This window comes from Monodon monoceros, unplaced genomic scaffold (assembly GCF_005190385.1).
Source record: "Monodon monoceros isolate NGI ecotype Baffin Bay Population unplaced genomic scaffold, NGI_Narwhal_1 Super_Scaffold_13, whole genome shotgun sequence".
Taxonomy (NCBI): domain Eukaryota; kingdom Metazoa; phylum Chordata; class Mammalia; order Artiodactyla; family Monodontidae; genus Monodon; species Monodon monoceros.
The window spans coordinates 77,164,550-77,184,073 of record NW_021703769.1 but is presented as its reverse complement, the minus strand read 5'-3'; the positions used below and the strand labels follow the sequence as shown (position 1 = coordinate 77,184,073).

The following is a 19,524-nucleotide window of genomic DNA, read 5'->3' as shown; positions in this document are numbered from 1 at the left end:
GCCCTCCCGACTCCTGACGTCCTTTATGCTTCTCCAAAGCATCAGCTTTTAGGCAGTAGGAGCCTCAGAATTCTTGCGGGCCAAGGAGGGACCTAGGATTAGCCTTCATTTTTAGAACAGTCACCAAGATCCATGCAAGGCTGTCCAGTAGAACTTTCTTTGGTGATGGAAATGTTTTATAAATACACGCTGTTCAAGTGGCTGTTGAGCGCTTGAAATGTGCCTAGTGCTGCTGAAAACAAACACTATAGGTTGGGACTTGAAGCCAGTCGCACTTCAGATGGGACTTGAACCCACAATCTCTGGCTTAGGAGGGTACTTGAACTCACAATCTCCCTGGTGAAATCACATACCTGGTCTCAGGACTTAATGAAGCTCAGGTTCTTTATGTGTTGTTGCGGAAGGAATTCAGCAAGAGGCAAAGTGATAGGTAAGAAGTGGACTTATTGAGAGTGATACATACTCCATAGACAGAGTGTGGGCCATCTCAGAAAGTGACAGGTTGCCCTGAAATATGGGGAGGTTAGTTTTCTTTGTTTTTTTTTTTTTTTTTTGCGGTACGCGGGCCTCTCACTGTTGTGGCCTCTCCCGTTGCAGAGCACAGGCTCCGGACGCGCAGGCTCAGCGGCCATGGCTCACGGGCCCAGCTGCTCCACGGCATGTGGGATCTTCCCTGACCGGGGCACGAACCCGTGTCCCCTGCATCGGCAGGCGGACTCTCAACCACTGCGCCACCAGGGAAGCCCGGGAGGTTAGTTTTTATGGGCTGGATAATTTCATATGCTAATGAGTGAGGGGAATATTCTAACTATCTTGGAGAAGGGGTGGGGATTTAATGGTTGTGCCCTGCCCCCTTCCTTCCTGTCTCAGCACTGAGGAATGAATTTTAAAATTTATTTAAATAATTTAAACAGCCATCTGTGGCTAGTGGCCTCCGAGTTGGACAGAGCAGGGAGCCTTGTTACTCAAAGTATGGTCCATGGACTTGCAGCACCTGCGTCAGCATCATTAGCTTGGGTTGCTCCAGGGGAGGACCTTAGGGGAAATGCAGTTGTTAGAAATGCAAATTTGTTAGAAATGCAAATTCTTGAGTCTTATCCCAGGTCTATCGAATCTGAATCTGATTGTGGGGGGATGGGGTGGTCGTAGGGCCCAGGGATCTGCTTTTTAACAAACTCTCCGGGTGATTTCTATGCAGATGAATTTTCAGAAGCACTAGCCTAGAGAACCCTTGTAGGGGATCGAAGTGTGGGCAGGCAGTTTGGGAGACTGTTGCAGTTAGCCAGGCAGGAGGTTGATGTCCAGGGTTGATGGTGCCATTAGTAGTGGGGGAACCCAGGAAGAGGAGTAGGTTTGGGGTGAAGAGGATACTAACAGTTTGGAAATGTTGACTTTGAGATGTGTACTTGAAGATGTCTACTGGATGCCAGAGTCTTGAGCTCAGGAGAGAAGCCAGGCTGGAGACAGATTCAAGGTCATGAGTACAACCTGTGGTGATTGAAGCATCTGGCACAGGTGAGATTGCTCAGAGAAGAGAAAGGGGAGGGGAGAGGCCTCAGGATCCAGCTTGAGGACCTCCAACACTTCAGTGTGGCAGAGCGTAAGCAGATTGGTTAGGGGGTCCCCAGAGAAAGAGAATCAGGAATGGTTTTCTGGACAGAAGAGAAGCCATTTTGGCCTAAGCCATTTTGTGATCTAAGCCTGGCCACAATGCTTGCCCTTGAACAGGTCTCAGTAACCAGTGATCTTAAAGGAACAAAGGAATGCAGGAACAGAGAAAAGGCAGTCAGACAATAGTGCAGTGATAAAGCAGAGTCCTAGTTCATCCTCAAAGGATGTACATAATAATATATCTTTGAGTTCTGTGGGAACTAAGGCCCCCACCCAAGTGAAGGACAACAATGATCCTCCTGACTTCAATCAACTAAAGCCTGGACTCTGTGGGCCTTTGCTCCAATTCTATGCTGAATTCTCCTCTGCTCAGGCCCTTTCATGAATATGCATATACCGTTAGCTTAAAACTTCCCCAATTTTGCCGTTCGGAGACGCTGCTTTGGAAAGATCCCAGGTGTCCTCCTTACTTGCTGCAGGTAATGAATCCTTCCATCTTGGTTGCGTCTTTTGTCTCAACACCCACCAAGAGGCGATCCCAGTTTTCAGGTAACAAGAGGAGCGTCTAGCAGTGTTGAAGAAAACCCCGAGAAAGTAAGGATGCCAAGAACAGAGTGTTTCAAAAAGATGGGGGAAAAAAAGAAAAAGAAAAAGGACTTTCCTGGTGGTCCAGTGGTTAAGACTCGGCATTCCCAATGCAGGGAGCACAGGTTCGACTCCTGGTCAACGAACTAAGATCTCACATGCCACATGGTGTTGTCAAAAAAAAAAAAAAAAAAAAAATCTGCAAAACAAAAAGATGGGGGACAGCCAACATTGCCCGAAGTGCTGGTAGGTGGTGTAAAATGAGGCTGAAGAATTGAGCACCGGATGTAGGGACGTGGAGACCTTTGGTGGCTGATAGCACACACTAGTTACCAAGTTTGTCTCTTCTCCCTGAGTTAGACTACACATCCCAGCTTCCCTTACCTGTAGGTGTGGCCGAGTGGCCAAATTCAGGCCAATAGACTGTGGGTGGTGGTGAAGTGCTCCATTTACAGACCTGGACCATAAACGCCTCCTATATGACCCTCTATGGAGTGGGCTCCAAGCACTCCTCCAGACGGAGGAGTCTGGAGCCCTAAATGATTGTGTGGAGCCATGCCCTCTCCACCAACCTGCACTGCACTGTAACATGGACAAAAATAAACTCATAGTGTTAGGCTACTGAGATTTTAGGATTTGTCTATTACAATAGCTATTGTCATTTCCCTTAATGACCTTGGCAAGAGCAGTTTTGGGGGAGTAGAGGGAGTGGGGGAGACCCAGATTTCAGCTGTTATCTGTGTAGGGGAGCAAAACTTGCCACCCCAAAATGTCTCTTTGGCATGTAGATTATGTTGAGCTGGAAATGATGACGGCCAAAAAGACTCAGAAAGAAACTTTTTAAACAAAATCTATTTTGTTGAAGTATAGTTGATTTACAATGTTGCGTTAATTTCTGCTGTACATCAAAGTGATTCAGTTATATGTATACACACACACACACACACACACACACACACATATATTCTTTTTCAGATTCTTTTCCATTATGGTTTATCACAGGATATTGGATATAGTTCCCTGTGCTATAGATTGTGGGTGGTGGTGAAGTGCTCCATTTACAGACCTGTAAACACCTCCTATAAGATCCTCTATGGAGTGGGCTCCAAGGATCTTGTTGTTTATCCATTCTATATATAATAGTTTACATCTGCAAATCCCAAACTCCCAACCCATTCCTCCCCTCCCCCCGTCCCCCCTGGCAACCACAAGTCTGTTCTCTATGTCTGTGAGTCTGTTTCTGTTTCGTAGATAAGTTCATTTGTGTCATATTTTAGATTCCACATATAAGTGATAGCATATGGTATTTGTCTTTCCCTTAATGAAACAGGAGGGAAGGGGGCAGGGCACAACCTTTAAAAGAATGACATAGCCATTGAGGATATGACACAAACTGGTTAGAACCAACTAGGTTCAAGATGGCAGAAGATCCGACTACCAGTAGAACTTGAGCCTCACTATATACTCATTGTAGTTCATTAGCATATGCTAAATGACACATCCACAGGCACCATGACAGTTCTGAGACCAACCATAAAAGGCCAAAAGTGAGTGGGGCCCAATTCCTGGAAATCTCCTCCCCTTCTCCAAAATAGTTGGAATAATCCTCCCACTCATTAGCCTGTGAAATTACCCAGCCCATAAAAACTAAGCACCCCAGGGCTTCCCTGGTGGCGCAGTGGTTGAGAGTCCGCCTGCCGATGCAGGGGACAAGGGTTCGTGCCCTGGTCTGGGAAGATCCCACATGCCATGGAGTGGCTGGGCCCATGAGCCATGGTCACTGAGCCTGTGCGTCCGGAGCCTGCGCTCCGCAACAGGAGAGGCCACAACAGTGAGAGGCCCACGTACCGCAAAAAAAAAAACAACAAAGAAAACAAAAAAAACCCCTAAGCACCCCATATTTCGGGGCTCTTGCCTTCTGAGATGGCCCACACTCTGTCTATGGAGTGTGTTTCTCTCTAAATAAATCCACTTCTTACCTATCACTTTGTCTCTCACTGAATTCTTTCTGCAATGAGACATCAAGAACCTGAGTTTTATTAAGTCCTGAAACCAGGTGTGTGATCTCAATTAAAAGACAGTGGGTTCTGGCTGGGTTAGAGTCCCAGCCCATGGGTTCAAGTTCCAATCTGAGTTTGGGCTGGGTTTGAGTCCCAGCACGTGGGTTCAAGACCCAATCCGAGGTGCACAGTTTCATTGACTCAGAAAGAAACTTTGACCTTCCCCCTTACTGCCTAAATCATTTAGATAGAGGGGCTGTTCCTGGAATAGAGCTATCACCAGAGGTATCTGCAAAGAATGTGGGCTAGGTGTGGTGGGAGGAAATTCTAGGAGGGGTCTAGAGATCAGAGTCCACTCTTTATCCCATTGTCTCTGCCTGATTCAGGAACATTAGTTTACCAAACATTTACTTTTCTATCTGTGTCAACTGCCTTCCTCCTCTCTGAAATTCCAACCCCCCACCCTAACATCCTCCTTTGTCTTTAGCCCAAGATGATATTTAAGGTGAGTGTTTCTGCCATTTTGGCAAATTAATCAGTCTTCCTGGGTCTCTTCCATGCATACATGTTATTACATTTTGTTTGGTTTTCTCCTGTTAATCTGTCTCATGTCAGTTTAATTCTTAGGTCAGCCAGGAGAACCTAGAAGGGTAGAGGAAAATTTCTTCCTCCCCTGAAACCGAATCCCCCTGAAACCGAGCTCTGCCACCAAGTTTATGATTAACTTCTATCCAAAACGTTATTCTCTTTCTTGTCCTGTACCTGTTCCCCTCAGGATTGAGGAGTATCAAAGAAAAGGGGGGAATGAAACCCTCCTGAGTACAAAAGCCTCTCCGTGTTGCCCATTTCCTGTTTATCGAAAATGGCTTTTGTCTCTTAGGCCTTCTCTGAGTTCCAAAGAGCAGGCACAAGCATTACTTATTAGGGAAGTGAGGGAGTGCTGAAACAAAGAAAAAGCAGTTAAGTGAGAAAAAAATGACAATAATTCAGTGATAAAACAGGGTCCTAGTTCCTCTTCAAGGGATATATTGACATAACCGTCTGACACATAATTTGGTGTTGTTCTGCAGGAAGTAAGGCCCTCACCAAGGTGGAGGATGGTGACTACATGCTGAGTATAATCAATAGATCCCAAACCAGTTGGTCAGAACCAGAAGGTTGATGATGTTCCTGGAACACCATCCTGTTACCTCACTACCCACCAACCAGAAGAAAATCATGCACTCTGCAGCCCTCACCCCAAGTGTTGCCTTTAAAAACCCTTCCCTGAGGACCGTCGGGAAGTTCAGGTCTTTTGAGCACAAGCCACCCATTCTCCTTGCTGGGCTCTGCAATACACGCTGTACTTTCCTTGACAACAACCCCTTGTCAGTAAATTGGTTTTGCTTCACATGGGTGAGCAAACCCAAGTTTGGTTCGATAACACCCTGACACCAGCCAGGATCCAAACCCCAGTCTATCTTAGTCTAAAGCTGTACCAAGAACATGCTGTGGACCCATTGTGTTCAGCTGCAAATAACAGAACACCTCTAAAGCTGTGGCTTAAACAGAGAGGGATTTGCAGGTCTCAGAGAGGAAGCTGAGACTGGGCAGCATGGTCTGGGGCTCAGTTATGCCATCAGGGACCCAGGCTCTTATCCTCTTTCCTCTTCTGCCACCTTTTGCATGGAGACCTTTGTCCTCATGTCTGTCACCTTGTCACAGCTGCTACACCTCCCAGTAGGACAAAGGAGAAAGTGCAAAAACCTAGGCTATCTGAGCTTACTCTGTTTATGACAATAAACAAAAGCTTTATTGGAAGCCCCTCCCCATGACTTCTGCATCATCTTATTGGCCAGACTGGGTCACACGGCCACCCCTGAATCATCGCTGGAAGGTGAGTGGGAAGGGGGGCTGGAGATGGGGGCTAGTTCAACCAGCTGATGTCTGGGTCCCATCTCTGCAGCCTCATGTTCCATTTAGGTCAATAAATATTTATTGTGCACCTTCTGTTTGCCAGGTCCTGTGCAGGGCACTGGAGGCAGTCATAGAGATGAATCAGAAGTAGCCACCACTCCACCCTGTTCTAGTGGAGGAGGTGTGGCTGGGGTGTCTTCTCCTGTCCAGGCTCTGGTCACCCACACCCTCCACATCCAGAGCCACTGCTTTGTCTGGGGTGGGGGTGGATGGGTGCTATGATGTAGAGGAATGTCACTGTGGGGAGTGACCCTTCAAGTAAGGTGGATACCCCGGTAAAGGCAGTCCTGTTGGACCATCTGAGGGTGGCTTGGGTTGTCCCAGGAGAGGCCCTGGTTGGGGGGAGGGTCCCGGGGGGACCTGCCTATCTGATCTGTCCTCGTAGGCCCTCAGTGGTGTCCTGCTCACCGACCAGGGCATGCAAGGTGTGTGGGCACCTGTAGCTAGGGCTCCTGATGGAGGATGAGACTTGCCATGTAAGACACTGGTAGGGGTGCTGGTGGCCTCTGGACACCGCTTTGCTCCCCTCAGGCGTGGACCCCAGGCCCCACAGACTTCTCTCTCCACAACCCACTACATTCCTTCCCCTCCAGAGCCCAGGAAGCTGTTCCAGCCTCGGGGTGAGAGGCCTTTCTCTGACCTATCACATTTCTGTCTCCTCTAAGTCATTCTTCTCAAGTTTCTGTAACTTTTGCCAGAAACCATCTTCCCCCCAGGCAGTGGATAACACTGGGTCTCGCAGCTGTCAAAATGGGGGAAAGGGTCAGGTAACAGAAAATAGTTTTGGGGTGAGGAAGGGGTCACAGTGATCTCGGGTGGCCTCGGCCTGCAGCGGCTTGAAGCAGGGTTTCGGTTCCTGGCCAGAGATTGAGGTCTGGCCACGGCAGTGAGAAAGCTGAATCCAAGCCACTAGACCACCAGGGACCAGGGGCCAGTGACAAGGCCCTGGCCCATCAGCTGGATAGAGATGAATTTCCACATAGAGATGGAAAGTAGTGAAACAAGTAAAGTGTTTATTAGGAGGAAATAGGGTACATGTGGCTAGACACACGGGTGGGCTCAGAGAGCGAGTCACACACTCATGGCAGTTTGAATCACTCTTACGGGGCATTTCTTCTGGGTTTCCTTTGGCCAATCATCTTGCTTTGCCTGGTTCTGAGTCCATATTTGGTATATCTCAGGGTCCTCCCCTGTGTGCACACACCTCTCTTAGCCAAGATGGATTCCAGCGGAGAGGCTTATGGGTAGGTTGACATCACTTATTATGAAGTGACGCCCCCTCCCTTTCGACCTCTGAGGAGCCTTTCTGTGCACGTGTAGTCGGGAAGGTCTCCTTGACCTCGAGAATGAGAAGTATGTGGTCTCTGTCTTTTATCTGGGCGGGGCCCAGCTCTCCTCTCTTGCTATTTTGGACAAACTCTAGCTGCTCAGCCTGGGGCCCGTCTATCTCCTGCCTCAGTCATAGCAGCTGTTCATGTTTCAAAGCTATTGCCGGATCTCAGATGTACAAAGGCCAAGGGTTGCCGGTGGTGGAGGAGAGGGCAGAGTCATCCTGTGGCCAGAAGGAGTGGACAACGGCGAGGGCATGACGGGACAAGACCTGGCAACGCCAACGGGCATGAGTTCTGGTGGGAGGCACCACTTTCAGGGCATCAGGCGTGCGAGGGTGGGGTGTGCGCATGTGTGAGTATATGGGGGTCAGTTGGGATGTTTCTGAATGCAAGTGTCAGAAACCCAAACCCACCCGAGGCGGTGTTAACAGTAGGGGTTTGCTATTTCCTCTTACAGGAAGTCCGGCTGTCACCAGAACCAAGGCTGAGCCTACTGATTTCACTAAGGACCCAAACTCTATTCTCTGGTTTGCCATGCTGTACGTTTGCTCTCTTGGCCCCTTCTGGTCAGAAGATGGTGACAGCAGCTCAGGCAATCATGTGTCCTCACAGACAAAGCCCCAAGTCACGCTAGGGTTGGCCTTGTCTCCTGGTCTTTCTCTTTTCCTTTGGGGATGGAGGATATTTTCCCGGAAGCCCCAGAGGCTGGGAAAGCGAGGCCTGGTACTTCCAGGCTCAGGTGTGGGAGGTGAGCATGGTCTCCAGGAAGGAGGGAGAGGCGAATGGCTGTTGGTACAAGCTGCAGCGCCTGCTCCTTGGTTGTGTGCAGACGTGTGCAGAGGGGTGGGAGCGTCTGCAGGTGTAGCTGCTGCCTTGGGCAGGACCCGGGCCACAGGGAGTGCGGTCACCAGGCTGTGGACTTGGTTTCTTACCCTGAATGAGCTACGGGGAGTTACAGCGTCAGATCTGCATTTTACAAAGATGGTGAGAGTGGACCCGGTGGACTGCAAGGGCAGAGCCTGTTGCAATCATTTAGGCAAGAGCTGGAGCCCTGAGCAGTGTCAGGGGCTGCCCTGGGGTTAAGGCTGTGGCGTTTTGAGGGATGAGGAGAGAGCAACTCCCCTTCTGCTGAGCTTCCTCCTGCCCCAGGAGCTGCTCATTCTGATCTCCTTTGCCGCCTCCTTCTCCTTTCCTCTCCTCCACCTGTACCCAAAGGCGAGCCCCCGGGCTCAGTCCTGGGTCCTCTTTCTTCTCCATCAACGCCCACTTCCTAGGTGATCTCATCCAGTCCCGTGGTTTTAAAATGCTATTTATATGCCAGTGATTCCCAAATGGGTGACTAGCCCTGATTCTTCCCTGAACTCTGGACTTATTCGCCTGACATCTCCCCTCGGAGGCCTCGGAGGCCACTCCCAAACCCCTTCCCGTCTCCGCGGTCCTCTGAACCACTAGGCATCCGGAGGCTCAGCCCGAGCTAATTTTCTCCCATCCCTCGTTCTGTCCACAGGCAAATCCCGTGGCTGCTCCACTCCACCCCTGCCACTCTGGTTCCACTCACCTTCCCCTCTTGCCCAGACCCCTGTGGTGGCCCCCAAACTGGCCTCCCTGCCTCTCCCCATTGTCCCCACACCCAGTCCGTTTCCCTCACAGCAGCCAGGGATCATATTATTGTTTTTTTAAACTTCTTATGGGAAATTTCAAACACACCCAAAAAAAGAGATTAGTACAATAACCTTAGTGTTTGTTTATCACTCAATTTTAGTTGTTAATAAAACATGCCCAGCCAGAACGATGTCTTTACAGTATAAGTTTGGTGAGTTTACCCTCCTGCTTAAAACCTAAAATCCAATTCCTTACCAACCTCATCCTTAACCTCTCTCCTCCTCACTCTGGCCTCCTGGCCTCTGCTGATCCTGGAACATGCCACGGTGACCTCAGGGCCTTTGCACTGCTGTTTTCTAATGGCCTGGATCACTTCTTTCAGGTCTTTGCTTGACTGACTTGTTCTCAACCTTGAGGTATCCACCATTTAGAATGAACAAATGTTAGAATTTTGCCATTATGGCTTCTTAATCTTTGAAAGTAGAAAAAAGGAAAAAGCATGACAGATGAAGCTGACATTCTCTCTGACTTTCTCCCTCCTCCATCTGCTGCTCCAGGGAACCAGCTACCATCACAAATGGGCAGGGACCTTCTAGGTCTTGTCTTTTAAGAAAGATTTTCACTGTGTATGTGTTCAGAACAACATATAATATGGCTTAATGGGCTTGAAAAAATTATGCAAATGCTATCATTCCACAGCTATGACTCTGTAACTTTCCCTTTTCACGTAACACCGTGTTTTTGAGATCTGTCCACATTGATGCACACAGATTGCATCCATTTTAACCACTGCTTAGTCATCCCTGAGACAGATACACCCCGTTTATTTATTTCCCAACTGATGGAAAAATGCTACCACAGGCAGTCTTGCACATGTTTTTTCATTCACAGGTGGATGCTTCTGGAAGGAGTGCTTTTCAGACTGGGGTTTGCAACCCATTCGGGGGTAGTGAAAACAATTCAATCGGTTGTGAAATAGAATAGATAGAGAATAAATGCACACATTGCACGTAATAAGGGTAATTACTGTTTTGTTAACTTCGTGTTTCAGTTTCACATGTCTGAGTAGTGGGCAGCTTTGTACATCACACTCCTTACTGTGGGTGGCTCTCAAAGTCTGAAAACCAAGTCTGAGAGCCACCCACGGTAAGAAGTGCTGGGTCAGGAGATGGGCAGTGTCTGATGCTCTGGTCGACCATGAACTCATCCACGCACGGTGAAGTGTCAGACTTTTTTTGTTTTTTCAAATGAGTATGAGATGGTATCTAATTGTGGTTTTAATTTGCATTTCCCTCGCTTACTAACGAAGTTGAACATCTTTTCCTACGTTCATTGGCTCTCTGGTTTTTCCTTTCTGTGAAGTGCCTTTATCTATGTATTCTACTGAGTCATTTGATTTTATCTTATTGATTTGTAGGTGTTCCTTAGATATTCCGTGTATTCTGGCTACAGGTCCTTGGACTGTTTCATGGGTTGCATACATTTCTTTCAGGCTGTCACTACCTTTTGGCTTTGCTCTTGCTGTCTCTACACCAGATTCAGCAACAAGGAGTTTACCAGTGACTTGGGCCAGGGCAGTGGCCATGGAAGTGGGGAGGCAGGGGCTGAAGCTGTATGGCCAGTGGCTGGTGACTGCATGACTTCTTTCAACAATATCGTTTAAATGGTCAAGTGAAGGGGCATTGAGGAACATTTTTTTTCTTTTAATAAAAATTGTATACATTTTTTTGGGCTGTACCTTGCGGCTTGGGGTATCTCAGTTCCCCGACCAGGGACTGAACCCCAGCCACGGCAGTGAAAGCGCCAAATCCTAACCACTAGACCACCAGGGAACTCCCCAAGTTGTATACATTTAATGTGTACAACTTGATGTTTTGATACACATATACATTGTGAAATGATCGCCCAAAACCAGTTAAACAACATTTCTGTCACCTCTACATAGTTACCGTGTGTGTGTTGAGAAGATTTAATAAAACCTATCCTCTTAGCATATTTCAAGTATACAATGCAGCACTGTCATCACCATGCTGTACATTAGATCTTTATACCTTATTCATCCTGTATAACTGAAGCTTTGTACCCTTTGATCAATATCACCCAACTTCCTGAGCCTCTGACCACCACCATACTACTTTCTGTTTCTAAGAGTTCAACTTTTTTTTAGATTCCACATATAACTGAGGTCATGCAGTATTTCTCTTTCTGTGTTTTGCTTATTCCACTGAGCCTAACGTCCTCCAGCTCCATCCATGTTGTTACATCTCACGTGTAGGAATGTAAATTAGTACAGCCATTATGGAAAACAGAGTGGAAGTTCCTCAAAAAATTACAAATAGAACTACCTTAGGATCCAGCAAGCCCACTTCTGGGTATATATTCAAAGGAATTGAAATCAGTATCTTGAAGAGATATTGGCACTCCCATGTTCACTGCAGCATTATTCACAGTAGCCAAGATATGGAAACACCCTAAATGTCCTTTGATGGGTGGAGGAACATTTTCTTTAGGACACAAGGAACAAGCAGGGAGAGGAGTAATTGAGGATGGGTGTGGGTGTGGGTGTGTGGAAGATCCCAGAGGGAGGTATAAGTGAGCTGGCAGAAAACAAACGCATGCAACACATTGGTTCTGAACAAACTGATCAGTAAATGAATTGGTGAAAATTATTTGCCATGGTTGTTTTTCACACGTTGATTTTTGTACCACGCAGGTGTGACTTTGCAATCTGTTGCAGATGTTGACGTGTTTTTTCCCATTTATCCAAACCTTTTTTTGGGGGGGAGGGGTGAATGTTTTTGAACAATGGGATGGTTTGGCAACTTTGTATCCTTTTAAAGAACACTTTTTAAAGCATTTTCATTCATTTTTGTGTAAAAAATTTTTTTTGAATTACTTTTAAGGCAACAATGACCCTTTTTTCTGTGGTCGGGACTTTTTTTGGAATTTCACGATCTAGCCTTGGGCTCCAGGTGAATTGCTTGAAAGTGGTTTGGTTGCAATGAATATTTCCACATATTGGTTTATGAATTAACAAAATGTGTGCCCCTGGGGGTGATTTCTTTTTAGAAATTTGCACATATTTGAAAGCAATTTTGTCCAATTTGTAGCTTATTTTGTTTTTTAAAAATTCTTGCGTTCCTTCTCATCTGCTGACGCTGACTTCACTCACCCACCAACCCCCAAGCACTGGTGTGCGGTCAGGTACTGCACAAAGCACTTTACAGACACTATTTCATCGACTCCTCCCCATGACCTCACCTGGCAGATTCTATATATAAACTACATCCCAGTTTTACAGATAAAGAAATTTGGGGCGGGAGCATAGACTTTATACAGAGGTCAGTTCAATTCCAAGTCTGTCTGACTCCGAAACCTTTTTCCTTAAATCAGGATAAGTGCTCGAGCTTTCATCCGTTTTTAATGTTCATTTTTTTTTTTTTTTTTTGCATTTAAGTGGTTTCAATCAAGCCATCTTTAGAAAGAAAAAAAATACAAGTTCCAATAAGTTTGAAGGCATATTTTATCATTTTTGCGTACTTCCGGGGAAAAAAAAATGAAGATTTGAAATAAAGTGAAGTTTTAATATTGGAACGAGAAAGAAAGGAGGATGTCCTGAACATTTCTCGGTGGTTTCGCCTCCAGTAACCCAGGCAGGACGGGACCTGCACCGGGCGAGCTCCTCGGAACGACGCAAGGTTGTTGTCGCAGGCTGAGAAGGGACAAAATCAGCGACGGAAAACTTTGCATCAATTTGCGCAGCACGCTCGGGTTCGGCGGGCCCCCGCGCCCCTGGTGTCTGCTGCCCCCGTGCGGTCGCGCCGCCGTCCTGCAGCTGCAGGGAGCGCACCTGAGAGCCCCTGGGACTGCGAGAAGTCGAAGGCGGGCTTCCGGCCTCTCTCGGCCTCGGTCCTGGGCCGGGGAGGAAAATCTCCGCGGAGACGGGCAGGGACTGGGGAATGGCGCCCCCTGGCGTTAGGCAAGGCAGCGGCCACTGATAATTCGGTTATCCCACCAGGTCCATCCCATTAGGGAGTGGAGGTATTGCCCGACACCACATAGCACAATAGTACATGGATAGCCTTGAACCTAAGTGATGGGTAGGAAAGAGAAAGGAGTAGAGGGATCCCTACTGAAGGATCCAAGCGGGGGGGCTCCTTCTGCAGCAGCTCCTGCTGCTTTCATTCCAGCCTGGCAGGTGGGGATCTCCGAGGCCATTACTCATTCATTCATTTATTAATTCAACAAATATTTATGGAGTTCCTGCTATGCACCCGGCGCTGTTCTAGGCATAGGGCACAGTAGTGAACAAGATTCATGGTCCCGGCCTTCAGAGGTGGCTTGACATGAAGATTAGGAGGGAAGGTGATGGGGTGACTCTGACTCTGGGGTTTCTGGCCCGTGGGACGGCATGGCTGGGACTGCCTTTCCCTGAGCTAGGTTAGGAGGAGGGCCTGTGTTGGTTTTACACTCCAGGGGTGATCTCTGACCTCTGTTACTAGATTTCCAGCCCTCTGTGTTCCTCCCTCCTGTGGTCTGAGAGCCTCAGAGAAGCCTTGCTATAATCTAGCTTGGGGACCAAGATGAGGGCCCTGGTGAGGGTGGGGGACAGTTGATTGGAGCTGAGACTGAGGCCCGGGCCTGGCATCCTAAAGGAGCTTGAGAGGTACCTTGAGGTGCAGCCCTGGGGGCAGTGGGGCAGAATGAGGTCTCCAGCTCCTGCCTGGACCACATGGTCCAGGGAGTTTGGTCAAGATGATGTAAAGGATGATCAACTCAGCCTTAGTGACAGTGGAATTCTGGGTATGGTGATGCCAAGTGTTAAAAAACCAAAAGTCAGCTAAGAAAATTGAAGATCTAATTGGCCTTATTCAAAAATTCACGAGTAGGGTAGCATCCCACCTAGCAAGTAGATAGGTGCTCTGAGGAGCTGTACAAAATGGAAGGCTTTTACAGGCAGAAGGAGAGTGGGGCAAGAAAGTAAAGACAGTGGATTAATTTAGGCAGGGTCATCTTCCCTTAGGGGAAGGCAGAGGGTCTTAGGCAGATTACCTCACTGGTGTTGACCAGGTAATTCCAGACTAATTGGTTTAAAACACCGCTCCTGAGAGAGGCTGAAATTGCAATTAGGTTAGGCATTAAGTCTTGGTGGGGCTTAGCACAAGTGACTCCATCTTGGGCCTGTAGTTTCTTTCTAACAACTCCCCCCCACTTTGATCAAACTCTCAACATAACTGAGAGATGTGATCAAGAATTTAAGCGTTAGTACCACTCACCTACTGCTCTGTAGTTCTCAGTTTTTGGTGATGCTGCTTTGTTGCTGAATCTGTGTAGTATTCACAGGTTGCACAACTCCAGACTCACAATTTTTTAGTCAATCATTCTCTTTGTTCCTTTTTTGAGGTCCAGTCTTAGGGAGATTTGCTTGGTGATTAGCAGCTGTAAATATGCATTTAAAGCTTTAGAGAGAATGAAATGCACCAGGGATATTATTATAACTATAAGCGGGATAATTCCCAATGTTAAGAGTGCACTTGGGAGCCATGGGTCTCCAAGACCCAAACCAATCAAAATCAAATTAATCAAAGAAAGACTCCATTGAAGGAGTCACCTTTTTAAGCCAAGTCGTTTGCTCAGTGATCTTATGTAATTGAGTTTCAGCTTCCCCGGAAGTGTTCATTCTAGGTACAGCAGGTGGTGTTGGCCACAGAACAGCTCAGCTAAAAGATAATCCTGTTATAAAGAACAACTTTGCCCAGAGAGTCTAAGGATCTTTGCTGGGTAGCTAGTGTCTTAGCAACGGAATCGGCAATGTTTCAAGAGTTAAGGAGAGGTTTCTGATCATACTCCCATTGGATTTACTCCTAAGCCAGGGGTCATTCAGGTTTTTAGTGCATATGGGGTGAGAATCTTCCAGCCTGAAATAAAAAATTGTTCTAAATTCCAGAGCTTACACCCCCTAGCAATGGCCTGGAAGATATGGGTGATGACATTATCTTTCCAGGCCAATGGCAGGGTAAAGGAGAGGAAGAAGAGAGAGTTTCATGTTTAGTTAAAGTATAAAATCTTGATCCAGTGTCCTGAGTGGAAACAGTCTACTTTGATGTTAGCTACTTCTCTTCCTAGCCAATTTGATTTGGATGTCTCCAGTGTTTGCAGAGCACCCACCAAGTTTTGCAACTTTTTGGCTTCTGAGATTCCTGTTAGCAATAGTCTTTACTGGACCCAGTCCAGCTCAAGTTGGACCCAGTCCAACTCCAGCTGGTAACCACCAACAATTCCTGGGGAACTTTGGACTGGGGGAAAGCAGTGAACCAGCAGACCTCAGCAAATGAAGACGGCAGCCTGATTCCAGACAAATGGGGGAACTACTGTAGCCATGGCAGCTCCCAATGTGGAATTTGGGGAAAGATTCCAAACAAATGGGAAACTGCAGACTAAATCACCAGCAGTTCTCAACATGGAATCTGGGGACAGAATCAAGGGCTGGGGTATCCAAACAAATGGGGAACTAACTGGAAAGCCAATTAGACCAGGAGCTTGACACAAAGAGAGCAGAGCTCACAGTCATGAGGAACTTCCCCTGACTTCAGAAATGCTGGGAAAGACAGTGAACTCAAAAAGGGGTGTCCGGGTACCACACTTGTCTTTCTCATTGTCCCCAAAAGCCATCAGAAGTTCACTTTGGATCCCACCACTGCCACCAAATCTGTTAAAAGCCAAAATTCAACTGAGTACATTTGAAGATCTAATTGGCTTTATTCAATAATTCATGAACAGTCAGCATCCCATCTAGCAAGTAGAAAAGTGCTCTGAGGAGCTATACAAAATGGAAGGCTTTCATAGGCAGAAGGAGGGCGGAACAAGGAAATTAAGAAGGTGGATTATTTCGAGCCAGGTCACCTTCCCCTAGAGGAAGGCAGGGGGTCTTAGGCAGATTACCTCATTAGTGCTGACCAGGAAATTCCAGATGCATTGGCTTAAAATTCCACTCCTGGGGGCTGAAATTGCAATTAGGTTAAATATTAAGTCCTGGAGGGGCTTAGCACAAGTGACTCCATTTGGGGCCTGTTGTTTCTTTTTAACTGGGGTCATGGTGGGGGGCAAGCCAAAGAGGGGAGGAGAGACAGGATGGAAAACAAATTGCAAATGCTAGTTTCAGCCCCCATCATCTGACTCCCAGCAATCAGGCTCTTCCCAAAACCCGCTCCTCCTCCAACTCCCACCTTAGTGGGCAGTACCTCCATATACCCTTTGCCCAAGCCTTCTGAGGAGGACCCCCTGACCCCTGCCTTGCTTTACTCTTTTTCCTCAAACTTCTGCTGGGAAACAATTCCCCACATGTCTCCTGTGTTTCTGCAGAGGAATCGGTTGCTTTTTGTTCTGGGCGATCTTTTCCAGCATGGCTTGGAATATGTAACTTCTTCTCAAAGCACAGGCATGGTCCAGCATGATAAAAATAATGTCTGTCTCAGGAGCAAAGGGCAGGCTTGCTTATTGCCCATCAGAAAAGATTGGGGTTCCCTAAGCTCAGGGTTTCTCTTCTGTGATTCACCCACTCAGTGTACAGGTACCATCTGCCCCTTTTCATGTCACCCTGTGGGATTTGGGACTCAAAGAGCCAAAGCAAAATACTTATACTCCAGTTTACTGCTAGTGCTGTAATACACTGTCCATCCTCTCTGACCCATGAATCTTGTGCCTTCTACCAGCATCCAAGAAACCCCAGCAGGCCGACTGGTAGCTTGCAAGTAGGGTACCATCTTGGACGTTTCACCATTTTTGACAGCTTCTAACTCTGTCAGTTCCACCTTCCACACGCTTCTGGAATCTGGTCACTTCAGCCCCCGTCCTGGCTGCCATCATCTCGTGCCTGGAGAGCTTGTTGTTGTGGGTTCCTATCAGATCTCCCCCTTTCCCCCCAAGAGCCCTTCTCTGCCCTAGTCTAGCCTCCTCATGCAGCTGGAGGGACTGTTGTAAAGCCCCCACTGATGTCCAGTGCCTTGCTGCCTTGGCTTTTCGATGGCTCCTATCATTTGATAGAATATTCTATGACCCATGTGGTCCTTGCCGACCTCACCATCTACCTCGTGCTCCTCCCACCTCCTACTTTATGCTCTAGTAATACTGAATTGTTGGAATCATGCTGTTCCCTCTGCCCGGACCATCCTTCATACTTTCTTCTCTGGAAAACTCCTACCCATCCTTCAAAACTTAGCTCAAGGTGGCCTTTCTGAAGTCTCAGCGACCCCTCAGGGACACAGCGTTGGAGACATAGAGGGTGGGTAGGGGAGGGGCAAGGGCAGAGGACAGAGTGGAGGGACTTTGCACGCTTTACCCTCTGGGCCCCTGCTGTTGCCCCGTGGGGAGGAAACAAATGGGTGAACAGGACTTGCCCTGGGCAAAGGTTGTCTTTGACCTTCTAGGGACTCATTATGGCAGGTTGCCATGTACAGCTGGGCGGGTCGTATCCTGCACAAGGGTCCTGGCCGAGGAGGGTAGTGAGATTGAAATCGCGCTGGGTGCCAGGGCAGAGGGGGCCCTCTGCTCACGGTGCCCTGCACTCACAGGATCCTGCCACCAGAGGGCGTCTTTAAAAAATTTCTAAAAGGTGTGAGAGCCGCATCTTGCAGCATCTTGGGGCATCTGCTGGGACCCAGACAGGAAAACAATGCAGGAAACGCTGTGATCAAGGTTCTGGATTCTCCCAGATTTCTAAGCCTTTGACTCTGATCCATGGCTCCAGAAACCTCTCTGAGATGCTCCAGGCAGCCTGTGGCCCTGAGGGGTTTCACTCAGCCAAGTGCCCCTTTTCCCTCTGAGAATGCCTCTCTCCAGGATCCTCTGAGACCTTTTGTGGGCACATTTTCTCTCTCCTGCCCTCCTCTAACTGAATCTCAGAACCCACTGACACATCACTAACATCGTAGAATAAAGGTCACAGCCGCACTTCTCTGCTTCTGTGACTGGGGAGCAACCTTTAGCAAAATGCAAGAAGGATGGATCGGGTGGGGGGAGGGTTAGGTAGGAGATTTCAGATTTGGGTGGCTGAGGCTTCCATCTGCCTCCAAACATTTTGTCACCTGAGGCCCTGGGGGTGAAGATTTCTATATCCCAGGCCTTTGCTCCTTCAGGATTTGGAAGGACGTGGGAAGGCACAGCACCCATACGCTGCCTTGGCCGCCCGTGCTGGGTGGATGGGAGGTTCGTGGAGTTGATGTCCCCGGGAGCAGTCTCCAATTAGGAAGTCGACAGGATGTGGAAGACAAATACCCCAGTTTCCGTTCAGCAATGGGATGGGAGGCAGGTAAAGGAGAGCCTTTTGCAGCAGCTGGGTCCCCATGGTAACTTGGCCCCCACCCTGCAGTATCTGTGAGGTCACCCTGCCTTTCCCACCTGGAGGAGGGGTAGGAGGGACAGACATGGAGTCCGTCCCTCCAGTCAGATCCAGCCTCTTGGGGACTCTGCTGGTGGTGGGGAAGCTCTCCGCACTGGTGAGTGGGGTTTGGGGGGCAGGGGGTGAGGGCCACCTCAGAGCTGCTGGACTCCCCAGGTGAAATAAGGTGGCTGCCTCCCTCCCGGAGTAATCCGACAGTTCTCAGAAGCCCCACCCACAAGCCACAGTGCTAGAATTTTCTCTATAGAGGGTCACTCCTGTGGGTTAAGTTTTGCCCTTCCCATCTGTCTTTTTCAAACATGCAAATGCTGACCATTGGGGTCACGTCTCCAAATCACAACTCCTCAGTGGGCTGAGTTATCAGAAAAGGGTCCCCTGGGTCTGCTTCTGTGGCAGAGAAAGGGGAGATTACACAGGGCAGTAGAGAGACAGACATGGTTGGATTGGAATCTCAGCTGCTCTACTCTTTAGCTGTGTGACTTGGGGCAAATTGCTCCACCTCTTTGAGCCTCTGTTCCCTCTCCTGTAGCCTATCTTATAGGATCATGTGGGATATAACAGGTTTCTCTCCTTCCTGGTTTCTACCTCACGAGCTGAGGGGTGGAGGTGCAGCTCCTGTTTCCATCTTGATTCCCCTCCTAGCTGGACCCCTGGACCTCCTTCCTTTCTCAGCATTGCTCCACCCCCTTGGCTCTGCTGATCCCGCCCACAGTGGGGCACACAGCCAACCCCAGGTGACTGCCTTCCACACCACTGTCCCCTAGGGCTCCAGGTGGTGCTCTGGACCGGAGCATGTGGGGTCTGGATTGGTGGGTTGGTGATGCTTCGGGGCTAGAGGCTTTAGGGCTCTGATGAGGGGCTGTTCAGCTCCAGGACTCCAGTGAGTCTCATTTCCAGCCTCTTTCCCCATCCAGGCCCACTCTTTCTCCCAGTGGATGGGAGACATCACATCTACCTTGTCACCCAGGACAGGAATCTGGACATCTTCTTGTGTTCCCCCCCCCCCCCCCCCCCCCCCCCCCCCCCCCCCCCGCCCTTCCCC

At 48.4% G+C, this 19,524-nt stretch overlaps 1 protein-coding gene across 1 annotated transcript in view; it reads left to right on the top strand.

Moving 5' to 3' along the window:
- The first annotated feature begins 18,487 nt into the window (after window positions 1–18,487).
- TMEM270 (transmembrane protein 270) overlaps window positions 18,488–19,524 on the top strand; it is a 2,687-nt gene continuing 1,650 nt past the window's right edge. Inside the window, exon 1 of the mRNA XM_029222331.1 lies at window positions 18,488–18,579. Within this exon, the coding sequence (XP_029078164.1) occupies window positions 18,508–18,579 (72 nt within the window). The 5' untranslated portion in view covers window positions 18,488–18,507. The remainder of the gene's footprint in view (window positions 18,580–19,524) is intronic.